General features: G+C 42.5%; 1 protein-coding gene across 3 annotated transcripts; it reads left to right on the forward strand.

The window, feature by feature from the left end:
- Positions 1-6,293: 6,293 nt before the first annotated feature.
- Positions 6,294-21,676, forward strand: DYRK2 (dual specificity tyrosine phosphorylation regulated kinase 2). Of its 3 annotated transcripts, XM_082491810.1 has the most exons (3): positions 6,294-6,570; positions 7,335-7,471; positions 15,934-21,676. In XM_082491810.1, exons 1-3 carry the CDS (start codon positions 6,516-6,518, stop codon positions 17,533-17,535), a joined length of 1,794 nt encoding a protein of 597 aa, XP_082347936.1. In that variant the 5' UTR covers positions 6,294-6,515; the 3' UTR covers positions 17,536-21,676. The 3 variants fall into 3 exon arrangements, with proteins under 3 accessions (XP_082347936.1, XP_082347938.1, XP_082347937.1); XM_082491812.1 differs by lacking the exon at positions 7,335-7,471 and having other exon boundaries at positions 6,533-6,570; XM_082491811.1 differs by lacking the exons at positions 6,294-6,570; positions 7,335-7,471 and adding an exon at positions 7,838-7,905.
- Positions 21,677-23,232: the final 1,556 nt, after the last annotated feature.

Here is a 23,232-nt window from a genome sequence, read left to right on the forward strand (position 1 = left end):
AGTTTAATTCAGTACATTGGTTTGGTTCTTTTCTTGTTGCCCTAACAAACCTTGATTATATTTTAATGAGAAAGTTCTTTCCCAGCATGTAGCCTTAAATTTGCTTTTCAGCAGGTGGCTCATGGTTTAACTCAAAAGTCACCATGTAAATCTCGACAGTAGATTATACTAGTTAATAATATAACACTTGGACTTGGGAGTTAATCTTAATGATTCATTTTCCTTTTATTATTAATAAATTCTGCCCAGAGAAAGCCTGGCTGAGGAAAAGAACTTGGTCAGAGTTCTTTCTGGATTCTGAGTTCCTCTGACCCATTATCTTTTAATTATGCCTCACTTTTGTACTCTTGTAGAGCAGTGGGTTTAATGATTCTAATGAGCTTTATCACAAGTGAGTGAGATATGTAATTTCTCAATTTCAGTGCACCCTGTGAGACACTGGGCTCCCCGACTCAAGGGAGCAGAAACCTCTCAGCACCTGAGAGAATTAAATCCCAGCTTCTGTGAAAGGCTGCTGTGGAGAGCAACTGACTGCCATAAACTCTTTAAAGTTAAATCTCTTTCAGTTTCACATGTGGAATTTGACAAGCAAAGGCTACCAGGGTTTCAACAGCCGGGACTGACCCTGTGTGTGAACAGCTGGTTCTGAAAGTGAGTAGCCCACACAATGAGTGCAAGAAAGATTACAGAGTTTCTATATTGATTTTCAAGGTGATTAGAAAAGGAAACTGAATTCAAAGAATGACACAAGATTTAACAGGTTTGCGGTTTCTCTCTGAAACAGTTTGGTAGAAATCTTAACTATCATCTGCTTACTACACTTGCAGTAACAGTTCTTTTATGGGACTTCCTTAGGAAAGACTAACATCAAGTGACATGAGAGCCAGTAGTTTTAAATTGTCTTTGCAAGTACCTCAACTCCCTTGTTTGCATAGCTGCGGGAATGGAGGGGCTTCACAGACAAGGTTGGAAGGGACCACAGAAGAAGGGCCAATGACACATACATCATTTTCTTCTTCTCTTGTTCCAGAGTTCACTTTTTTCTGAGTACATAAAGAAGGGTGTGCTAGCAGCTGAAAAGAATCAGCCGCCATTAGGCTTTTTCCCTGAGATTAGTTTTATATTAATGCTACTCCACGGACTCCATCAGGTTGGCTCCTGCTATATGAGACAGGAAAACAGGAACTTTGCTCCTCCCATTACATATGCTTGGAGTTTACACAAAGGACAAAGTCTAATTTTCTAATGATTACTAATGCTATAAGAATCCAGAAATTAAATAGAAAATATATAATACGGCAACTTAGAAACATTGGCATGGTCTGGTGAAAAGGAAAAACGTTTTCTTTAATATGCAATTTGCCAGCACTAAAATACAAATATATTGTGAGATAATCTCCCGCAAAATAGCTATACTAGCATAAGAATAAAATATTACTTATATGCTTGCAGACTCATAGCATCTCAGAGTATCTCTTCAGGGTATACTCACTGACCACTAAAACATCCTTTGTTGTTTCTTAATACTGCCATGGAAGTGGTGGCTTATGTGTTCTTAAACAGCAAAAAGAGTAAACCCTTGAACATAGAATAAAGTTTGGCCTCAACAGAACACACACTGGAATAAAGGCCAACAAACATCTGAACCTGGCAAGCCAGTTTAGCTTCATATACCCTCATGTCAGTATGAATATGTACTAGCAAACTGATTGTGGCAGTAATTCTCTGCACTTTTGGTCTGAATACATAACCTAATTTTTTTCTAGTTGTACTGAAACACAATTTTATCCTAAGTTACAGGTGATGCTCTGCTGGGATTTTATTTTTTTCTTCTGGGGAGGGTAGAGAGAGTGGAGTTGCAAACCCTACATGTGTACCACACAGTGAAGTGCATGTTTGAGAGGTAGTCGAGCCCTGACCTGTGTGCTTTCCATCTGCAATGCTAGCATTTGTAGGTTGCTATATTTTGAGGTGCCTACACTGTGCTCAGTGTGCACATGATCTGCTGAAAGACCACATTGTAGTGTACACAGTCCTGCTCATGCCTAAATTATCCACAACACATTAATGAGAACCTGGTGCTGATTGTGTTCAGACCCTCCTGAGGCAACCACTTACTGGGCTTAAGGGTTTACTTCTAAAATACAGACTATCAGCTGAGACAACAGGCTTGGACCTTTGTTTAATTGATGGTGAGACATATCCTAAGTGTTTTAATGTCTCCACCTCATCATCTAAGGCCTGCTTCACAACAACAATGTGAAAAATCATATATTTTTAAATGGCTTAGGTCCGAGAACATTTTAAAAGAGGTTGAGAGAGTATAGATTCTCCTTCTTATGAAAATTCTGCTTAGTATGATGATTAAAAGGTAGCAGAAAAACACATTTTTACTTTCTTTGTTCTAGGCTTGTCTTACCTCTCCTTTTCATAGAATCATACAATCATAGAATCATTTAGTTTGGAAAAGACCCTTAAGATCACCAAATCTGACCATTAACCTAAAGCTACCAGGCCCACCACTAAAGCATGTCCCTAAGCTCAATGTCCTCCATCCCCATCATATGTTTTAGGATCCTTGCTCTACCTAGCGGTCATTTATCTACAGCCAAAATAGTTTGTTGTGCCCGGTGAGAACAGTCAGCGCATAGCAAGGTGCTGAGCACCCGCTGCACCCATCACTGTGGGAGCCCCCAAAGTCATCACCGCAGCTTTGGACACGCATGGCGTCTCAGGAATTCCCTAGTGTCTGACCACATAAGCGTTTGCTAATCCCACAGGGGCAGAGAGGCTGTGTGACTGACCAGCCAGCCTCTCTTGCCCTACACCTACATACCAAAGCCTTATATAATTAAACCCTAACCAGCATCCACTTTGGAGGGGTAAGATGACTCACATGGGAGATTTTACAGTGACGCTAAGTAGGTACAGTGCTCTAACAGGACAACTAGATATGAACTGGGTCCCAAGTCAGCCTGGAAAAACAAAACCCAGGAATCCCTCACAGTTTGATTGGAATGAATATCTGTCTTGGTCACAAAGGCCCTGACCGAATGGTTCAAGAAACACAGCACGCTCTGTATCTCTCCTCACTGTACTAGCATATTATCTTCAATAATGCATTTTAATGTACTATGTGGGCAGGAATACTTTTAGACAAGGTTTTACAGATAACATGTTTTATTCTAGACTATTCCGGTTCTTTTTTTTTTTTAATGAATTTTAATTTTCTCATTCAATGGTTGTGATTTAACCACTTTATTTTTACCAAATAGCTGCTAATTTTTGTTCCAGAACATCTTGTACAGTTTATCACAGGAGGATAATACCTGTAATAGTCCAACCTAAGCTTCTTCAAGACGGCAGCAGCAAGCAGCCTTCTGATCCCACCTGCACCTCCACTGCTGACCCCTTCACCTCCTTCCTTAGGTGGCCACTGTGCAGCAGAACCAGTGCTGCCTGTGTCCCACCAAGTTGGCACTTTCCAGTCTGCAGGACTCTTTGGGTACCCATCTCCATCTGGAAAGAAAGTTTTCAGTTATTTCTCTTAAAAACAAGCGCTTTGGTGACCCTACCTTACCAGCCCCTTGCAAGTAGTCTGACATTTATGAACGCTCAGTAGTAGTTTGCAAGAAAGGGAAAACTAGTCTTCTGTGATTAAAGGTTAGTTCACACTTTTGGGTAATAAAAGCTGAGGGAGCAGGAAAAAGGATCAAGAAAACCCTGATTCACTTTCCTTTCTAAATTTCTGAGCACCGTACACTTTCTCCTGTCAGGTGCCTAATATATATTTCTGTCCTGGGAATTGAACTCTGTTGATCTCATCTTGTGTAGTACTGGTCTGGAAAGTGCTGATTTGTTCAATTGGCTAGTATCAGAAAGAAGAAAGTTTTGTGGCCACTCAACAGGACATAGTTCAGATTCCTGAGTGTAACACTTGGCATGAAAGAATTAATCTTTGTTTTGTCTTTGAGAATTTAGGCTTTACTTCTATTCTTTGTAGATCTGCAACTATGATTTTGAAGAAGGCTGTTAAAGGCATTGCTATTTGGAGCTGAGGTATTTTACAATTATATTAACATGTTCCTCCTCTTTGTCAACCTAAATCCTGTATGAAAGAGGCTTTTAAATTGAAGTTTCTTGCGCTGCATTCAGACGGAATCAAGATGAGTTTTCCCTCATCTTGAGTTCCGCTTCAGAGTCCATCAGGTACTATCCTTGACAGCAGCCGACGCGATAGATTGCAGATGGAGAAAGAGATGGAAAGAGAGGCATCTAGGTGGGCCCAAGCCACTCTGAGGTTTAAAGACTAATGCTGAAAGCTTACAATGCACACAGTTTTAGAAAGGGACCAGTTGGACAGGTACCAATGTACTGTTTTTCCACTGACTTAATTAAAAGATTGTTTATGATGTGATAGACTAGCTCCGTTTTTCACATAGTTTTTCATAGTGGTCCAGGGCTGAACAAACCGTGGAAGGCATATTGTGAATGGTATACCCAACTGGAAAGGGGTTGAAACAGGGCACTTAACGGGCTTCCTCTTATCTCGATGTTTAGGTGTAACTAACCCCAGAACGTGCACGAAGACTCAGCGACTTTGACAATCAGAGGACACATCATATAAGATGAACTAAGAACTCCTGCAAGCCCTACGAAAAGATAATTGATAGCAATTTCAATTTTCCTTATCTAGCTTGAATGTGAATATGCTTCTTCCCCCTTCCCCTCCTTAAACTGACTAGAAAAGTATCTTTTTTCTTGACCATTCCTTAAATATTTAAGGTGTCTCAGGAAGAATATTATCACAGAGCTTGTTATTCGGATGCTTTCGATGTGCATGCGCTGCCTGTGAAAATGATGGGAAAATACTGAGAGTAATCAGAAAACAGCATTTCTACACCTGGCAGCCAAGGGGAAGGGACACTGGGAGTGCCCATGGACATCTGGGGGGATATTGAGGAAGACAAAGCTTGCTTTCTGCTGCAGTGGAGGGAAAAGATTAGGTGGGTGTGGGCGGGAGAAGGTATGATTGTTTTCTCTACGTGACAGGAGGGGTTAGGGAAATTGTTTATTTCTTTGTACCAGTAGAGGAAATGTCTTTGTTTATGCACGTATCTGTGGCACTGGAAGAGGCAAAAGTCTTCCTCTCTGGCAGCAGGGATGGATTTTTATTTTTTTTTAAGGCATAGGAAAAGGGGAGATTTATTTTTCTTTTTCTATGCAAGGGGATGAAGGGTGGTCTGTCTACATACCTATCAGCTGTTTCAAAAAGGAAAATATGTGTGGTCTATACAGACTTCAAAAAGGGTTGAGCGTAGGTGGGAGAGTTCATTTCAACGCTGTCCCAAGCTGAGCAAATGTTCAGATATCTATTTTTGGCTCTAGTGACGTTCAAACTGACAAACCAGGAATTCAAAGCATTGTACTCCACAAGGCCCGTTGTACAGTTTGGAAAACAAGGCAAATAACGGCCCCCCCCGCGCCCCCGCCTCCCCCCTCCCCCAGCTCGAGCCACTCACGACTCCAGGGCAATCCCCAAAAACTCTTTTCCCTCACTGCCATTTTCCAAGTTTTCATCCCATTTCACGTTTCGAGTCATTTATCCTTCCTCCTACGGTGCCATCTTGCTCCTTCCAGTTTGACACAAGTGACCCCCGCTGCCTGAGGGAGTTGGTGACACCCCCCCCCCCCTCCGACTCCCCCACACGCCGATTTCCCCGCCGCCATCGCCCCCCTCGCCGCCGCACACACCGCCGCTGTCGGGGCCGGGGGGGGGGAACCGGCCGGGCGGCCTGCCCCAGCCCCACACGGAGGCGGGGGGGGGAGGAGGGGGGCTGACGGGGCGAGGCGCAGGCTGCCCGCCGGTCGCCAGCCAAGATGGCTGTGACCCCGGTGTGGGGGGGGGGAGAGGAGGGTGACCAACGGCCGGGCGGGCACGCGCGCCCCCTCGCCCGGCGGCGGTTGGGCGGGCGGGGCGCGCTCCCCCAGCCCGCGCTGAGGGAAGGCGCGGGTGCTCGGGGTGGCGCGGCGGGGGGGAGCGGTGGGCCGCGCCGGCGGCGAGCGAAGCGGTAGGGGAGGGAAGGGGGTGGTAGGGGAGGGAAGGGGGCGGCAGGGAGGGGAGGCGGCCGACGGGGCGGGGACTGCCCCGCCAGTGCGCTGTTTGTCCCTGTTCCGCCGCGCGAGGAGGAGGGCCCTGTCCGGCCGCCTTCTGCTGCCCCCCTCCTCCGTGTGAGGGGACCGGGGCGACCGGGGCGGGGGCGGGGGAGGTGATGAGCTTGGGCCGGGGGCTGCGGCGGCGGCGCGGCTGCTGCTGCTGCGGCGGCGGGAGGCGACGGCGGGCCGTTGGAGGGTCTGTCCGGCCGGCCCGGGGCCAGGGGGATGCAGCGGAGGACGTGTCTGGCTCTGGGTGTAGCTGATCGGAGAAGAGAGGCAGCCGCCGACCGGAGAGGCCGAGGAGCAGCGGAGGAGAGCCACCCTGACATGCCTTTTCCTCTCCCTCCTCTCCAGCGGCCATGTTAACCAGAAAACCCTCAGCTAGCGCCGCCGCTGGTGCTGCCTACCCAGCCGGTAAGGAGAGGGCCGCCGCGATCGCCGCCGCGCCGGGCTGCGGGCTCCTGGCTCCCCGCGCCGCCCCTACCGCGCTGGGCCGAGCCGGGCCGGGCCGTGCGGTGCGGTGCGGTGCGGGGCTGGGCGGGGGGGGGGCGGTGAGAGGCTCGGCCGTCCCGCGGCTGCCGGCGCAGCGGGGCCGTGTGTGTCGGAACAATGATCCGCCCTCCCCCCGGCAACCGAGCCTGGGGGGTCGGCGGGGGGCTGCGTGTTCGGCTCCGGCGTGCTGTTGTTGTGCGGAGTGGCGAGTTCGCCTCCGGGAAGGGGAGGGTGGAGGTTTTTCACTTAGAAAAACGACACAGGAAAATTTTGGAATCGCTGCTTCTGCCGGAGCGGCCGCGTTTGACAGGGGGCAGCGGTGCTCGCGTCCTGCTCCTGCTGCAGACTTGTGAACTCCTGGCGGGTCCCCGGCGGCGCCGGGATTTCGCCGGGCCAGACGGCTCCGGGGGGGGAGGTCGGGCGACCGCCCAGCCCCGAGGCGTGTGCGGAGCAGAGCCGGCTTGTTCTCCCAGTTAGGCGCCTGCCGGTGGCGGGTTAATCTCAGATGAAGGGTTTAGCCAGGCGAGCACAGCTCACCCGCACTATTAGCCGGATCGGTGCGTGTGTACGCCACGGCGGTGATTAGCTTTTAATGGCTTCTGCCTGAAGCAAGACGGGCGGCGGTGCCGGCAAAGCGCCGGGGCCGCCGCCGCTGCCCCCCGCGCTCACCCCTCTGCTCTCCGCAGGCAGGGCAGGGGACAGCGGCCGCCCGCTGCAGTCTTCCCCGAGCACCGGAGCCGGGGTCTCCCGGGCAGGAGCTGGGACCGGTCCGCCGTCGCCCCTCGCATTGCCGCCGCTCAGGGCCAGCAACGCCTCCCACACGGTGAGCCCGGGCACGGGGCGGGAGGACGGGACGGGACGGGGGGCAAAAGGGGAGTCTGGACCCGGGGGCTTGTCGCGCCGCCGCCGCTCTCCTTTCGCCGGGTGTTCCCCGAGGGACCGAGCCCTCACGGGCACCCCGGGGCGGGAGAGGGCAGGGGCCCCGCCGCCGCGGGCGCCCCGTCTAGCCTAATGAGGCGCTTGGTGCTTAAGCAAATTGCGTTTAATTTCTGCAGACTCCGATCAAATGTGCATGTTTGCTGTGAGGCTGGGACTCTGTGACTGCACTGAGAAGCAGCTTCCTCCCTCCACCTCCCCAGCCCCACTTCAGTCTGGTTTTGTGTCTTGTTTTCAGTGACAAATTCGATCTTCCACACTCACACAGAGGAGCTGTTCTGGTAAATGCATTTTTTGAGATGACATTATTTTGGCAATGAGGTTAGTCACTGTGATTAAAGGGTCGCATGAACTGTAGTGAAAAATGAAGGCTGCTCTCCCCCTTATATGTCTGATTAGCTCAGGCCGATAGCTGTCTTCCCTAGAAATAGCTATCACTATACTAAGGGGCAATGATTGGATGAATCTGACTTTATTGCTGCAGTAGTTTACCTAAAGAAATGAGCACTGATGGCATGAAAAGGATGTTATTTTCTGGTCCTGTGATACCTCACACTATCTCCCACTTCTAGCTAATCTACTAGGAATGAAACTTCCCAAGAATGCCACTATATATGGATGAGACAGGGTATCTGTCCTGAAGGCATGACAAAGTAGAGAGAAGGGTCTATATGCTGTCATGTTAACACTAAATATCTGAAATTGTTACTGCATACATTTCCTTTTAAATTATGAAAGATTTCATACTGACCCTGAAAGGCATTGATGGCATACTTTTCTTAGAATTAATGAGTTCTTCATGGATGCTCACATACTATCTTTGTAAACATATGGCACGGCTTTAAATGGTAACGTGATTATGGGCTAGTGGAAGGTGAAACTATGCATTTAGATACTAGTGTTTCAGTGACTTTCTATGTAGCTTCAGGGATAAAAGCATCTTATACAAATCCATTTATAGAAAGAATTGGCTTAAATTAAAAAAAATCAGTATATGTAGGATGTTCTCAAGAGGAATGATGAATGTTCTGTAAATTCAAGGTGGAGCTGCATACTTGAGATCATCATCATTGTATATTCATGTAGCTAGGGTATATATCTGAGTTGTTCATTAGTATTGAAGGCCATTTTTTTCACATTTGTATACCACTAAGTGCTGGTTGATTTTAGAGTTGGCACAGCAGCTTAATTAAAAAACAAAACAAAACAAAACAAAAAAACAGAAAAGAAGGAACATAGTACAAACAACCTGGACACCAGTCGTGAAACTGCACATATGGATGGGCCCACAAATAACAGGGGCCCACATGTAACAGAGCCCAAACTTAATTTAGGATTCATGAAAGCGTGGTGGTCCAGCTGTATATCTGGGACTACTTACTAATTTTGGGAGTACAGAACTTTGGTATATTTATACATAATTTATGTGTGTGTGTATTATATATAGTGTCTGTGTATATATATATATATAAAAGATGAAGTCTTTATGAAAGCATGCAAGGAGTGTTCAAGTGTTATGTTTCTGTTTCAAATACTTTTATACATATATAGTGTGTGTATGTGTATATATAGCGTATATGCATGTGTGCATATATATACACAGAGATGAAATTCTTATGGAAGCACACAGGGATGATAAGCATTATATTGCTGTGTTTTATGTCCCTCTAGATTCTTACTGTTGCAAACTCTGCCTTTCCATTGTGATACAGAGCCTGCTCTACAGTATTTATTTAGCCTTGGGTACTATTACAGTAATACCTCCAACTGCCTTTCTGAATTTTGTAGGTGGTTATTTTGTGGTTGGCTAACATAACTTTTTGTGGTAAGGATCAGATGTGACATCAGAATGCTGGATTTTAACCTTAATAAAAAGGGCTATATCTGTTATGTGATCTTTCTCTAAACTTCAGGCCTACTGACCTCAGCTGACACTGACTGAAAACACTGGTTTTGCATCCCACTACTTCCTCCCATCAGATCTATTTAAAAATGGAACATTTCCATTTTCTTAAACCATTTTCCTTCTTTGTGTTCATTTGCTTATTCTGTTTTCATTCCTGTTGTATCTACGTGGCTTCTGTAATAGCTAAAAATTGAGAGTATTTCTCTTTGTGTTTCAGACTTTCAGAAGGTATAGTTTGCTTAAGTGGTTGAACTTGCCAGTGGCTGGATGTTAGCGCATGCACTGTATATACACTACTTGTGAAGAGAAACTGATATTGAAGATAGGTTTTGTTTAAGCTAAAAATTTTTTCTTTTAATTCAGACAGAGAAGAAATCCACTACTTGTCGTATTTCTTGCAGCAGTGAATTGTGTGATCTAGCTTCTAGTGAAACTGTTGTCTCCTACTTTCAAGTGAAGTTTCATTGTTTGGTAGAATATAATGGCATGGGAGAGCATGGTTGGGGGGGGAGATGCTGTTTTACACAGGCTTCATATAACAGGCCAGAGGTTTTGGCTGCAGTCTCTGCAATCACAGCAACCTTTGTTGCTAAGCAGGCTGTTGTGTATTGTACCAGGGAAAGGTTTTGTTTATTTTTTAAAAAAAATTGTGGCTCCATCTTAGCCTTATTTATGTCTGTTTCCATCCCTGACTATCTTTTTGGCTCATGGTGGAAAACATACACTCATTTCCAACCCCTTGTCCTCTTCGTTTTCCTCTCCAAAGTCATTGCTTTCTCTTTTGAAGCCTTAAGTTCTTGCCTTGATGATTGGAACCTTTTTCTATTCACTCTCTCCTGTTTCATTATGGTGTTCTTACATCCACTTGACATACTGCAGTAGAGATTATCTTGCTTGCCTGCTGCTCTGCTCGTGTAAATCCCTACCCGTCTGTGAGTCCCTCTCCCAGACTCTTGCACTCTGTCTTCTGCCTACCTCCGTCTCTGTTCTTTCTTACTTGGCCTGTATCCCTGCATTCTGCACTTTTCCTGTTTCTTTTGCAGTAAAGCAGTCTTAATCTTTTTCTCCTTCTGTCTAGTACAGTAACAACAACCCACTTACAGTGCATGATTCAGTGCCCTCCCTCTTCAAGCCCATTCTAAGATTTCCCTACAGCAAGCCTGTTTTCTTTTGACACCAGGGATGAGTGTCTGTCCATATACTTTTGCATCAGTCATTCAGCCTTAATCTTAAAATTTTTAAATTTAAACTTTTTTAAAGATTAATTTGCATTATAATGGAACAGAGATTCCAGTGGACTCTGTTAACATGAAGATCTGGTGGGTCACATGCTGCAAATTTTTATTGTGGGCAGCTGCTTTAAAGAAGGTAAAACCAAACAAAATACCTTCCTATTGTGGTGTTTTCATGTAAGAAATTGCCACAGAGATGCTGTCACATTTGAGTGGAAGTAACTGTGCAGTCATGACCTGGACTTCGGTATATCTAGATTTCTTTGGGTGTTTCTTCTATATAAAACCTGTGTCTAGGAGGAATATGAAGCTATCTTAACTTTTAATGGGCGAGGCTCTGAAATTTGGGCTTCAGCAGTTGGTGATTGTGCTGTGGGGACTGCAGTCCATCTGGGCACATCTCTTATGTGTACACTTCAGTGTACCTGAAGGGTTCAATGTAGTGTGCACTGACTGTCCTTTTTGTTTTCAACATGTGTAATGCATGCAGGGTGTCCCAGCAGTACACCTGCATAGTCCTGACAGGAGGAACAAAATTTATGAATCACTGTCACTCTTGAGGCATAGTTCTCTGTGAAAATACTTGCTATATAAAGTCAAATTAAACTTTTCAAAAATAAGCTTATGTGGACCAGATACAACAGCAGCAAAAAATCCAAATGGTGTGCTTTTTCTACAGCTCTTGTTGAGCCACAAGCTCTTTAGGACAAGAGCTTAGTCTTTTTTGGTGCATAAAACCCATACTCATAATAAAACCATTATGATAATCCTGCATTATTGGTATCATACTAATTAGTAGCTATTTTTAGTTCTGAACAGAGGAATGCTGTTGAATTCATTTATCAAGGAAAAAAAGGCCTTTTGTACATTTGCTTAGGCTGTAGTCAACAAAACAGGCAGTGAAGCGTGGTACACCTGGTACCGTATGCCTCAAGCATGTTAGACACAGTAGGGTTGAAACTGGCATGCCCAGAAATGCTGTAGAGAAAGGGGTATACAGTGTAACATTTATTCTTTAATTAAGGTATTACTTTGGAACACTTTCTCCCTTGTCCTCATCTATGCAAAGTAATAGCAGATAAAGACATCTTATACCTGTACAGGTATAAGGCCATCATGATTGCTTTGTTATTAAGATTCATTTTATAAACCTTTTTAGATTCTGATAGCCAAACTTTCTTTTCCGGGGTTTTGCTCAAAATAAAATGATAACATATAGCTGAAGCATGTGTCTGTCTTGGGTAGTTTTATAGGGTGCTGATATCATACTGAGTGACTTTTACAAAGATGGAATATGATACAACTACATAATGGCTTGATGTTTTTGTAAGATAAATTTGAGAAGAGGTGTATGCTCCTTTGGTGTTCAGTCCTATAGTCATAGTCTTGTAGAAGGTCTTGAAACAGACCATTGCATTGGCTAAGTGTTACTGCAAAGGAATTGTCAGTTGGTTTGCCTTCTTGTTGGCAGGGTGGACCCAGTTTTATGCTACTTCTATGTTGTTACAAGTCTGTAGTCTAAGTGCAGTAAGTTACTGTTCTACTTCTGTCCCTAAACCCATTGTGAAAACAAAACAAAAAACCAAACCCCAAACACTTCCCAAGGTTTTTTTTTTCTTGTTTTGCCTGGTGTCTCTACTTCAAAGGTTAGGTGAATATTTTTGGCAGAGCCCTTGACATTCATAAACTGAGCAAACCAAAGTTAAAGCAAAATTGTAGTGGTGATTTTGAAGTTAGGAAAACTACTGAGAGAGGGGAAAAAAACCCAACATTGTAACATTTGCTGTTTTGTAATTGATGTTGCCAGAAGATTCAGGAAGATTAGCTCTTGAGTTCAAGCTTACCTGTTATTTCAATGTTTTATGGAGAAATGTGTACATCAATAAGATTTTGAAGATATGCACTATAAAAATATGTAAATCTTAGAAAGTGTAGATGGGTCTCAGCACAGGCAATAAAATATACAATAAGCTGCGTAAGTGCATGCGGATTGTCAGCTGTGTAGGTTGTTTGTTCTGGAATTTACAGACCCATCTGCAGTAGCAAAACCTCTCAGGCTTATGGTTTCAGATGAAAGCCTGATGGAGCTTGTGTGTACTGTGAACAGTTTGTTACTGGACTAAGAAGGCTGTAGTCCTTTGTAGCTTCCCAAGCCCATTAGTTGTGGTTCAGGAAACTTACAGCATCACTTGTGAAGCAAGTGGAGCTTGTAAGCAGTGCAAGCCTGAACTTGACAGCAATCTCAAATACCCAGTAGCCAGAAGTAGATAGGCAGAGCAAAGGACTGGTGAGAATCCAACCCTCATCCAGGCTGGAAGTAGAAGAGGTGGCGATTCTTGTGCAGGCAGTACCCTGAGATGGAGAAAGTCCATTTTACATATTGACATTCATATTTCATATTAATGTGTCTGATGGCTCTGAAACTCCTGTTGGGGTTTTTGAAAGAAAAGGGAGCTCTCTTCTTCCCCACAGCTTTTGGAGTAGAGCCTGTGCTAACTTGGTGTCTTTTCTTTCACAAAGAAAACCAGTGCTACTGTCTGCATCTGCATTTGCGTTCCCAAGCAGCAGCTGACTGAAACTGGCAAAACCGGTCACTTTAGATTTGCTGGGATAATGCTGGTGGTTTCATTCTGCTGCTTGGGGAAAAAAAAAGCCAACCTTTGAGCAGCAAGAGAAATCATGAGGCTGCCTGAAGGTGCAGGAAGCAGAGCTACATGGTTTACACTTTAGAATGTGTTTGCAAACATGCTTTTAGGAAAAAGAACTCTCTAGTCCCTGTTCAGAGTGGATAAAGTTTTGTTTTTTTTCCAAGCTCTGGTACAAAGCAAATAACTGAAATTTGAAGAATTCCCCAGTATATTTATTGAAACCAGCAGTGCTTAGGAAGGGTAGAAAATAATTAATTCTGAAAACAGGTGACTCAAGTGGAAAAAAAAAAAATCAAGATGTGACTGTGGCAATTAGTACTTGGGTTAAGAAATTCTTAAAGATAGTTTTCTCCCCTATCTCTTCCTCATTGTCTGTACATTAGTATTGTCTACTCCTGGTTTGTCCAGATACGTTCTGCTTTGTTGTTCAACCAGTGCCACAGAAAAAAACATTTGTACCTGGAATTCCCTAGCTTGAGTACTTGTAACCTGTACAGGTACCTCTGTTGCTTCATTGTGCGTTTCTCACTTACGTGGCTGTGCAACACTGCATGTGCTGAAACTCTGACACATCATACTAACCAAGATCTGTTTTTTCTGAGATGCATCATGTAGCAGCTCTTGGGGACAAATTTTCTTTTTTTCAGTAAGTACTGTTTATATAGAGGATCTAGGCAACCTTCAGGGAACACTGCTACTGCAGTGCACTTCAAACTTGACCTGAAGGAATTCCCTGTAGGCATGATACACTCATTAGTCCCTTTCATGATTTAATAATTCTGGTACTTTCAAGACATCAAACTAGGCAGGGAATTAAGGTCGATATCCTGTATATCTTCACTGTGCTTACGTGTTGTAAATGTCTTTGCTCTGAATTGCAATTGTGTGGTAACGCTTTCTATGAGATTGATCAAATTTGATAATGTGAGCCCAAATTGCTCTGCAAATAAACATACACAGTCAAACTGCAATGATGAAATAAAATGGACCAGTTAATTCAACATTGAGTCAAAGTGGAATCAGAAGAGCAGCCAACTCAGCAGAAGCAACCCCTGAGAGCTCTCGTTCTTGTGTGAGTTTCAGAGCTGCAAATTTCAAAGTATTATCCAAAGGGGAAGCTGGTGTCCAGCTGGCTATTCCTTGGGAACAAGTTACTGAACTTACAAAAACATGCTTCTACCATATCAGACTGATACCTTTACAGAAGCACAAAGTATGCTAGAGTCTGCGTTGCATGTCCTGGTTTTCTCATTAGGAAGCACTTCTGCAATTGCAGCACAGATTTCATTGCCTCATATCACAACACACAACTGTCATTTTCTGACTTCAATTCAGCAACTTTAAGTGACCAGGGAATGTGTTTTTCTTAGCTGCCTAGAAAAAATAAAGTTGAGATTAAAAGTGCTCTCAACCCTGGCTTGATCATCTGACTGACAGTATCAGTGAACTTTTGGTTAGTAATTTGGCATAAGTACTAGAACTGGGGAATCAGCTGGAGGGACAACAGGTGAATTCTCCCCACGTTTGTATTACCAGGCAGAAGACAAACTAATTATCCTCTACTTTAGAGCAAATGAGGAATTCTAAGGACAGCTATTTTAGTGGCAAGTATATGCTTGTAAATTTCTCATTTCTCCTTAAAAATAACAGGTTTTGAGCAATAGTTGTTTTCACACACCAGTACTTCCAGTGTTTCTTTGCTGGAAAATGCTGAGTGCTGCTGTTTATCCCCTTGTTAAAACTGTCAAGAAAAATGTAATTTCTAAAATCAACTAATCCTTTTTTCAGTTCCTTTAAAATAACATTACCTTTATGTTCTTCAAGGCAAAGATTTTTCTTTCTGCTCAAGTCTGTATAAGGCCCCAAATCTTGTCTTGGTTAAAAGTTATTATAAGACTGGTTTGGGAAAGTGCTAAAGGATATGTTTACACTTCATTGATCTGAATGCTTTGCTGAATAGTGACTGTCTCAATTGCAAGCAGTGAATGGCATCTCTTGAACTTCAGAAATGGGCAGGTTCTTTTCCTCTTCGTGTGTGTCACAGCACATTCCTTATTGCTTAAAATTGTATCTGGAGCTTTTGATATACAGCAAATTGAGGAACAAGTTAAAATCTTGATTTCTGAGAGCAGGTGACTAGGAGAGCTTTAGCCATGTAAGTTCTAGCAGGCATTATATATTGATCTCCAGCATGAGTAAAATTGCTACTATGTTCTGTAAAGTCTAATTTAATGTCCCTCAAGCATACTTCTTGATGCTATGGGAGTGTTACCTTCTTGGAGGAATTGTTGGCTTATCATGGTAGCACACCTGTGATTGCCTTGTTGCAAACATTTTAGAGTCATCAAAGTGGCATTTGAGAAACAAAGATCTGGAAAATTTAATAGCATCTAGCAGTGTCACTGTGTATGTGCTGTATTTTTTAGATTATCTGTAGACAGCTGACTTCTAAGAAAATACTTAGTTTTGAGGTGATTTAGGCAGGATGGTGGGTTGCAGAATGAATGGTGAAGCATAGAGTTCACGTCTTTCATGTTAACTGGGTATTTATTTTCGATTTTAGGTTGGAGGCAGTAAGCACACAATGAATGAGCACCTCCATGTTGGTAACCATGGACAAATCCAGGTTCAGCAGCTGTTTGAAGATAATAGTAACAAGAGGACGGTTCTGACAACACAGCCAAATGGACTTACAACGCTAGGCAAATCTGGATTGCCAGTGGTTCAGGAAAGACAGTCAGAGAGTGCTCACAGACGACAAGGGAGCTCCAGCTCTTTAAAATCTGCAGATGGATCGGGAAAGGTGAAAGCCTCCGTTATGACACCAGAGCAGGCAATGAAGCAATACATGCAAAAATTAACAGCTTTTGAGCATCATGAGATTTTTAGCTACCCTGAAATATACTTTTTGGGTCCAAATGCGAAGAAGCGGCAAGGTGTGATTGGTGGTTCAAACAATTGCGGGTATGATGATGACCAAGGCTCTTATATACAAGTACCCCATGATCATATTGCGTACAGGTATGAAGTCCTGAAAGTTATAGGGAAAGGAAGCTTTGGGCAGGTGGTGAAGGCCTACGATCACAAGATGCATCAGCATGTGGCACTAAAAATGGTGAGAAATGAAAAACGTTTTCACCGCCAAGCAGCGGAAGAAATTAAGATCCTGGAGCATCTCCGGAAACAAGATAAGGATAACAACATGAATGTTATTCACATGTTGGAAAACTTCACATTCCGCAGCCATATCTGCATGACGTTTGAACTGCTGAGCATGAACCTGTATGAATTAATAAAGAAAAACAAGTTTCAGGGCTTCAGCCTGCCTTTGGTCCGCAAGTTTGCCCACTCAATTTTACAGTGCTTGGATGCTTTGCACAAAAACAGAATCATTCACTGTGACCTTAAACCTGAGAACATCCTGCTGAAGCAACAGGGTAGAAGTGGTATTAAAGTGATTGATTTTGGCTCCAGTTGTTATGAGCATCAGCGTGTCTACACTTACATTCAGTCACGTTTTTACCGTGCACCTGAAGTCATCCTTGGTGCTCGTTATGGAATGCCCATAGATATGTGGAGCTTGGGCTGTATTCTAGCAGAGCTTCTTACTGGTTATCCACTTTTACCTGGAGAAGATGAAGGAGACCAGCTGGCTTGTATGATTGAGCTGTTGGGCATGCCTTCTCCAAAACTCTTAGATTCATCTAAGCGAGCCAAAAACTTCGTGAGCTCTAAGGGTTATCCACGCTATTGCAGCATCACAACCTTGTCTGATGGCTCTGTAATACTTAACGGTGGACGCTCTCGGAGGGGAAAACTACGTGGCCCACCAGAGAGCAGAGAATGGGGTAATGCATTAAAGGGATGTGATGATCCCTTGTTCCTTGACTTCTTGAAACAGTGTTTAGAATGGGATCCTGCTAGCCGGATGACACCCAGCCAGGCGTTGCGGCATCCCTGGCTAAGGAGACGGTTGCCAAAGCCTCCAACTGGGGAAAAGGCCTCGGCGAAGAGAATTACAGAGAGCACTGGTGCTATAACGTCGATTTCCAAGTTACCTCCGACTTCAAGCTCAGCTTCAAAACTGAGGACTAATTTGGCACAGATGACAGATGCCAATGGGAATATTCAGCAAAGAACGGTGTTGCCAAAACTCGTTAGCTGAGTTTGAAAAACCCAATGCTGTTAATATGAGAGATACAATGTGGCTGAGCCTTATTTGTATGAAAAAGTAGCTCAGATATACATTTTTATTTGCTCAATAACTTTATTCATTTGTATCTTTCAGCACTCATTTTAAATGTAAGAAATGTTGATTTTGTTTTTATAAAAACACGGGGACAATGCTTTAAGTTTTTATACTTATTTTTTAAAATGTTTGTCTTCTACAGTACAATTAGCCTTACTGTAACTAGTGTGACACAGTAATAAACATCAGTGGCAGGCCACTGGTTACAACATGACTGTCATGCATTGCAGCGTGGTGTCAAAGGTAACCTTTCTCTTCCATGGTTCGTATTAGGTTTCACCTGGGGTAAATTTGCAGACTCTACCTTTTGGATTTTATGGGTCTTGATTCTGCAAACACTCACAGCTATGCCTGACTGGACTCCAGGGAGAATACTCAAAGAAATACAGTTAAGCACCTGTAAACTTGTAATTTGAAGTGGAGCCAGAATATGTTACGTTGTCGTTTTCTATATGGTAGCCCAGAGAAGGTAGCAGTATCGCTGATGATAGAGTCAACTCCTATGGAATGCTTTCTCCATTCAAAAGTAACATTTTTGATTAAAATGAGCATTTAAATACAATGGAAAAAATAAGAACTTCCAGGGCTAAAATGACTCTCTTACCTTGCATGCTGTGTGGTAGAGTGAGAGGAACGGGCGGTCTCAGAAAGGAAGAAAATGGAAGTATGTCTTATGTTCCTCTAAATCTGAAAGTGACTGATGAGTTGGTAAAGCAAAATGTTCTGGACTTCATTGAACATCTACGCTGGGCTTCTCTCTCTTTTAGGTTTTTTTTTCCTCCTCTCCTGTTTTCTTTTCTCTCCTAAACGTGCAGCTTGGTCTCCCTAAATCACATAGGCAGAAGTGCTCATTCTGTCAGTTTTATACTATAACTTCCAGACTGTTATGCTACATGGGTTTCACAGGTTGCTTTTATTTCTTATGACAATGTTTGTCAGAGTGACTGTGACCTCTTTGGTACATTTACACTACAGATCAAATCTGCATGTAGGGGCAAACACTATGTTACTACATTGCTTTCTGTAGAGAAGTACTTCACCTTAGACAGCATAAGCGTAGATTGAAGGATCCTCAGTGGAAAGCTTTCCAGTTGGCAAACCTGATCCTAGATACTTTGTAATAAGGGAGCATTATCAAAGGAAAGTTAAATGGTTGGAATTTGATTTAATCTTTGGCATTTATAGCTGAAAATTACTTTGAAGGAACAGTTAGAGATACGTGTAGATTTGTTCGTGTGTGTGTGTGCTAATGCTTGTGTTTTCTTTTCTACTTCAAACTGCATTCATGGAAAAAAAATGGTCTTTACTGAGGAATAATACCTAGACCTATGAGAGAAATATTCACGCGTTGTAGCATGTTTTCAGCAGGAACATTTTAAAATCTAAGATCAGTATTTCGTTATGTACAATGGCTGTAGTCTACGTTGGATGTATAAAACATGAAAAGGGAATTTTAAACAAAATAGAACATAATGTAGAAGGTTTATGGATGTTAGAACAAGACATACTAGAATGAGTTGCATTAAACCTCAATAACTTTACTATAAGCAACATCTGTATGCATAGATTTGACTGAGTTACTTGTACAAATTATGAGAAATACTTAAAGCATGGTCCCCTGAGAGGCCAAGAAAGTTTCCGGTTAAGTTCTCCTTCATATTCATTAACTTACCACTTACAGCTTAATTTTTGTTTGTTTTGGTTGGTTGGTTTATTTTTAATTTAATGCAAGACTGGGGGAGGGATATAAACACAAAATGACAGAATTCTCAGGAAACATATCGCTTAACTTCTTGCCAAAAAGTCAACACCTAAAGAAGCTCCAAAAATAATTTCTGAGTAGAAGATGGTATTTGTTGATTGATAACTGTAAAAATTAGAGCATCAATCAACCATTTTTCTTACTTTTTTTTTAAAAAAAAGATCGTTTCTTGCCTCTAGTCAAATTAAATTATTTAGTGTTAAATGTTCACAACTTTAAATAATGTATGTAAGTGCAATATGTAAACATGTATGAAATCATGTTAAAAATGAAATATAGTAATACAGCTAAGAAAAGTGGCTTTTGGAATATGAATATCCAGTAAGTTATGGTCAGTAAATTCTAAGTCTGGAAAAGAGATATATTAATTTTCATATAAAGTTAACTGACTGATTACTGTGGGAATACAATACTGTGTATTTTTCTACAGTAACTGGGAATCTTTACTTCCTCCACCACCTACTTGGCTTTACCACTGCTTTCTACCTTAACTCTTCCTGCAGAAGTTAAGAAATAAGGATGCTTATGTTAGGGGCGGAAGAAGAATCACCTCCCTTAATATATTTTAAAGGGAACATTGATACATGTTCCTGCCTTTCATGGCAATTTAAGGCAAAAACATTCATAATGTTCATGGGTCATTAATGGGCTAAAACCACTAAATTTTCTTTTTCATGTAACCAGTTCTTAATGCCAATAATGCATTTATGATCCACCTTCTTCATAAATGCTACCGGAAACTTTAAGGCCAAAATATAGTGTGCAGAGCTATTTTTTTAACCCAGATACAGTGGAACTTCCTCTATACAAAGGAGCAGCTACATCAAGGTTTTTAAGTGATGTAGCTGCTTTTTATTGTAGCTTATTTATACCTGTAAAAAAGGAGGGAGGGGGGAAAGGACGTTGCCTCTTGCTTTGATGTGATTTTATTCTAAGGGCTCTGATAATTAGGCTGATAGAAGTTGGCTTGGAAACAGTGCTTAGTCTCACATGTTACCATTGTCTGGGGATGTCTGAGCTATTTTCAGATTTAGTAATAGCACAGTGTTGTCTTGTCTTTGGTTGCAGTCTCACTTGGCTCAGTTTCTTGCACCACCGGAGTGTTCATTACCACTTAAGTGTATTGGAACAACAGAGTGATGCAAGATGTGTAGATTAACAATAGAGGATGGATTGTGCCCTTGGTGTTAACAATGTGCCTTTTGTTACAAATGCCGTGTTGTAGGGCATGCATCTTGGCCTCTTTAACCCTTTGAATACTGGATAGTAGGGATGAAATCTATTTTTAAATGTTATACCTGTCTTAAAACATCCTGTAGATGATTGAGGCCTTAATAGAAACAATAAGGCAATCACACTGCTGGGGTGGAGAGGATGCTCTGTTCTTGTGGTACGTCTCATTAAGGGGTTAAAGGTGGCCCTTCCTCATTGGTTGTATTTTAACATCAAATTGATTTTTTTTTAAGTAGATTTTTGTTATGGTGACACTAGACAGAAATCAACTGTATTTGTAAAAATTTACCTCAAGCTCTTTAGTTTTATAGTGTGATTTAATCCCAGGGCATTTGGTATGAACCAAAGTGCATTCCTTTTATATGTGCCTGGCTCTTATAAAGGCGGCCAGGGATTTTTACAATTTGGGTGCAAGGCACTTAAGCCACTTTTAACTTGGTGGGTGGTTTGGAGTTATAAATGACTTCATGGGAATGTTGAAAACACTTTAGACATAAGTAGCATTGGGCAATATTAGAATCTTTGGAAAAGGGTGTGCATTATTTAATGCTCTCCATTTTTTAATATTTTTTTTCATCAATAATATTTGTGATAAGTACAAAAAGAACTTGTTTTCCAGTCAGCAAAGATTAGAATATTGCCCAGTTTAATGCTATGGTAGCATTTAAATAAAATAACATTTGTGAATTATTGTTTCTAGGGGCTTGTACATCTCTGCTACAAATTGTAATTACTGAGTTCAACTGCTACAATTACGTCTAAGCAGTAGCTTGGGTTTTTATTGGGCAACGACTTAGACACGTGACTGTAATATGCTGCAACTGTGTGTACCGAAAACGTGAAAAATGACTGAATGTGGACTGTGTATATATGTATGTATAATTTTCTGTGAGATGCTGCTGTTGCCACTTAACATTAAAGATGTTGTAGTGGGTTTTAATCCTAGTGGCCAGTTTTATGATACTGTATGCATTGTACAGCTGATGACAGGAGTTAAGACTGTTCTAGTGAATATTTGTTACATTTTATTGTCGTGGCCAGAGATCATTTCAGAATAAAATGTTATGTCCTACTTTACTTCTCTCCACTGTAGTTTGGGTTTTTTTCTGGTTGTAAAGAGAGCCCTTGGAGAGCTGGCATCTCTTCAACACAGCAAGGCCTTCTCCTAGCCTGCTGAAGTCCATGCCAGCAGTGCCTTTGTCCCTCAGCATCCTTACTGGTATCTGTGTATAGTAATTACCCACTGCTGGAGGATGACTTTTCTGCCCTTGACAACCTTGAATATTGCCCAAAGGCTGCTTTAGCCCTGAGGTTTCTAAAGTTCTTCTCAGGACTTCGAAAGCAATATATTTTGTCTTTTCATTTGACCCATACTTGAGAGAAAACATCTTTGGGAGGAGTTTTGGCTGCATGAGTGTTTTAATTTTTCTTTAGCTGCTCTTTAAAAGATTTTTTTAAAATAACAATAGATCTGATTTTATAAGAAATACATGATTGAGAAAAGTGCAGTGTATATTCTTTCTCTTGAAACTACTTTTTAAAAGCCCGTATTTCTGCACTGATTTTTGAGTTGAATCGACTTTTCAGAACTTGTCAGCTAATATCTGTTCACATATACATCCTGTTTAACACATAACTGTCTTGTAACTGAGCGCATTCTCTCCTTGGTAATGTCCATGTACCCTCAGAGCAGTTTCACTGGAAAGCTTTCCGATGCAGGTGAGCCTAGGCTGAAATCAAGGGATTTTAACTGCACTTTAGTGTCTCTTTTTCAGCATAATTGGGAGATTCCAGAGCACAAAACTCATCAAGATTAAATATAGATAAACACAGTTTACAGCCCAGTTTACTTTACGGCAAGACAAAAATTACATTACATTGGTGTGGTTTACAACTTAATTTGTTAGTTACTGTGCTCTTCTGAGGACAAAGGCCTTTTTTTTTTGTTTTTTTTTTTTTTTTTCCTTTTAGTTATTTCAGCTTTCTGTCATGGATTCCTTTTCCTTCTAATCTGTCTTACCCCCTCTCCTCCTGCCATCTATCCCTCTTGCCAACTCTTGTACACTTCTGCCGCGTCTGTTTTTTCACTTGAAGAAGGGTAGGGGCCATCTCGCCTGATTCTGGTTGCCTGGAAGTTGGGGTTTGGACTGGGCCGTTTGCTGAGACTTCCAGTAACTGGTGGGGAACACTGCGTTGCCCTCAGCCCGCGCTGCTCCCCCCCAGCCTCTGACAAAGCGCTCCGATCCCTGTCTACAACAGGATCCTGGGAACCCCACCCTAAATGATGGTCTGTAGTTGCTGTTATCTCCATAGTACTTCCTTTTGCGAAGAAATTGTGGCTTCCGTTGGATGTCAGCTGTGCAGCTCTTGGGGTTTTTTTTACAGCAAATTAAGTAAAGAATGTGAGAATGAGTAATTATGATGAGGTACCGTGTTCTTCACTTCTACGTGCTGCTGCTTTTCTTAATCTCATTTTGTCGTCCCCCCCCCCTTTTTTTTTTTAAGCTCTTACTGAAAGATCCAGCATGAATTTTACTCTTCATTGTGAGAATGTGAGAAATTAAAAAGCAGGGGGAAGTATCTGTATAGGGCTGTCTATGGTGAGGTGCTGGTATATA

The sequence above is a fragment of the Vanellus vanellus genome, assembly GCF_965231255.1.
Source record: "Vanellus vanellus genome assembly, chromosome: 1".
NCBI lineage: Eukaryota > Metazoa > Chordata > Aves > Charadriiformes > Charadriidae > Vanellus > Vanellus vanellus.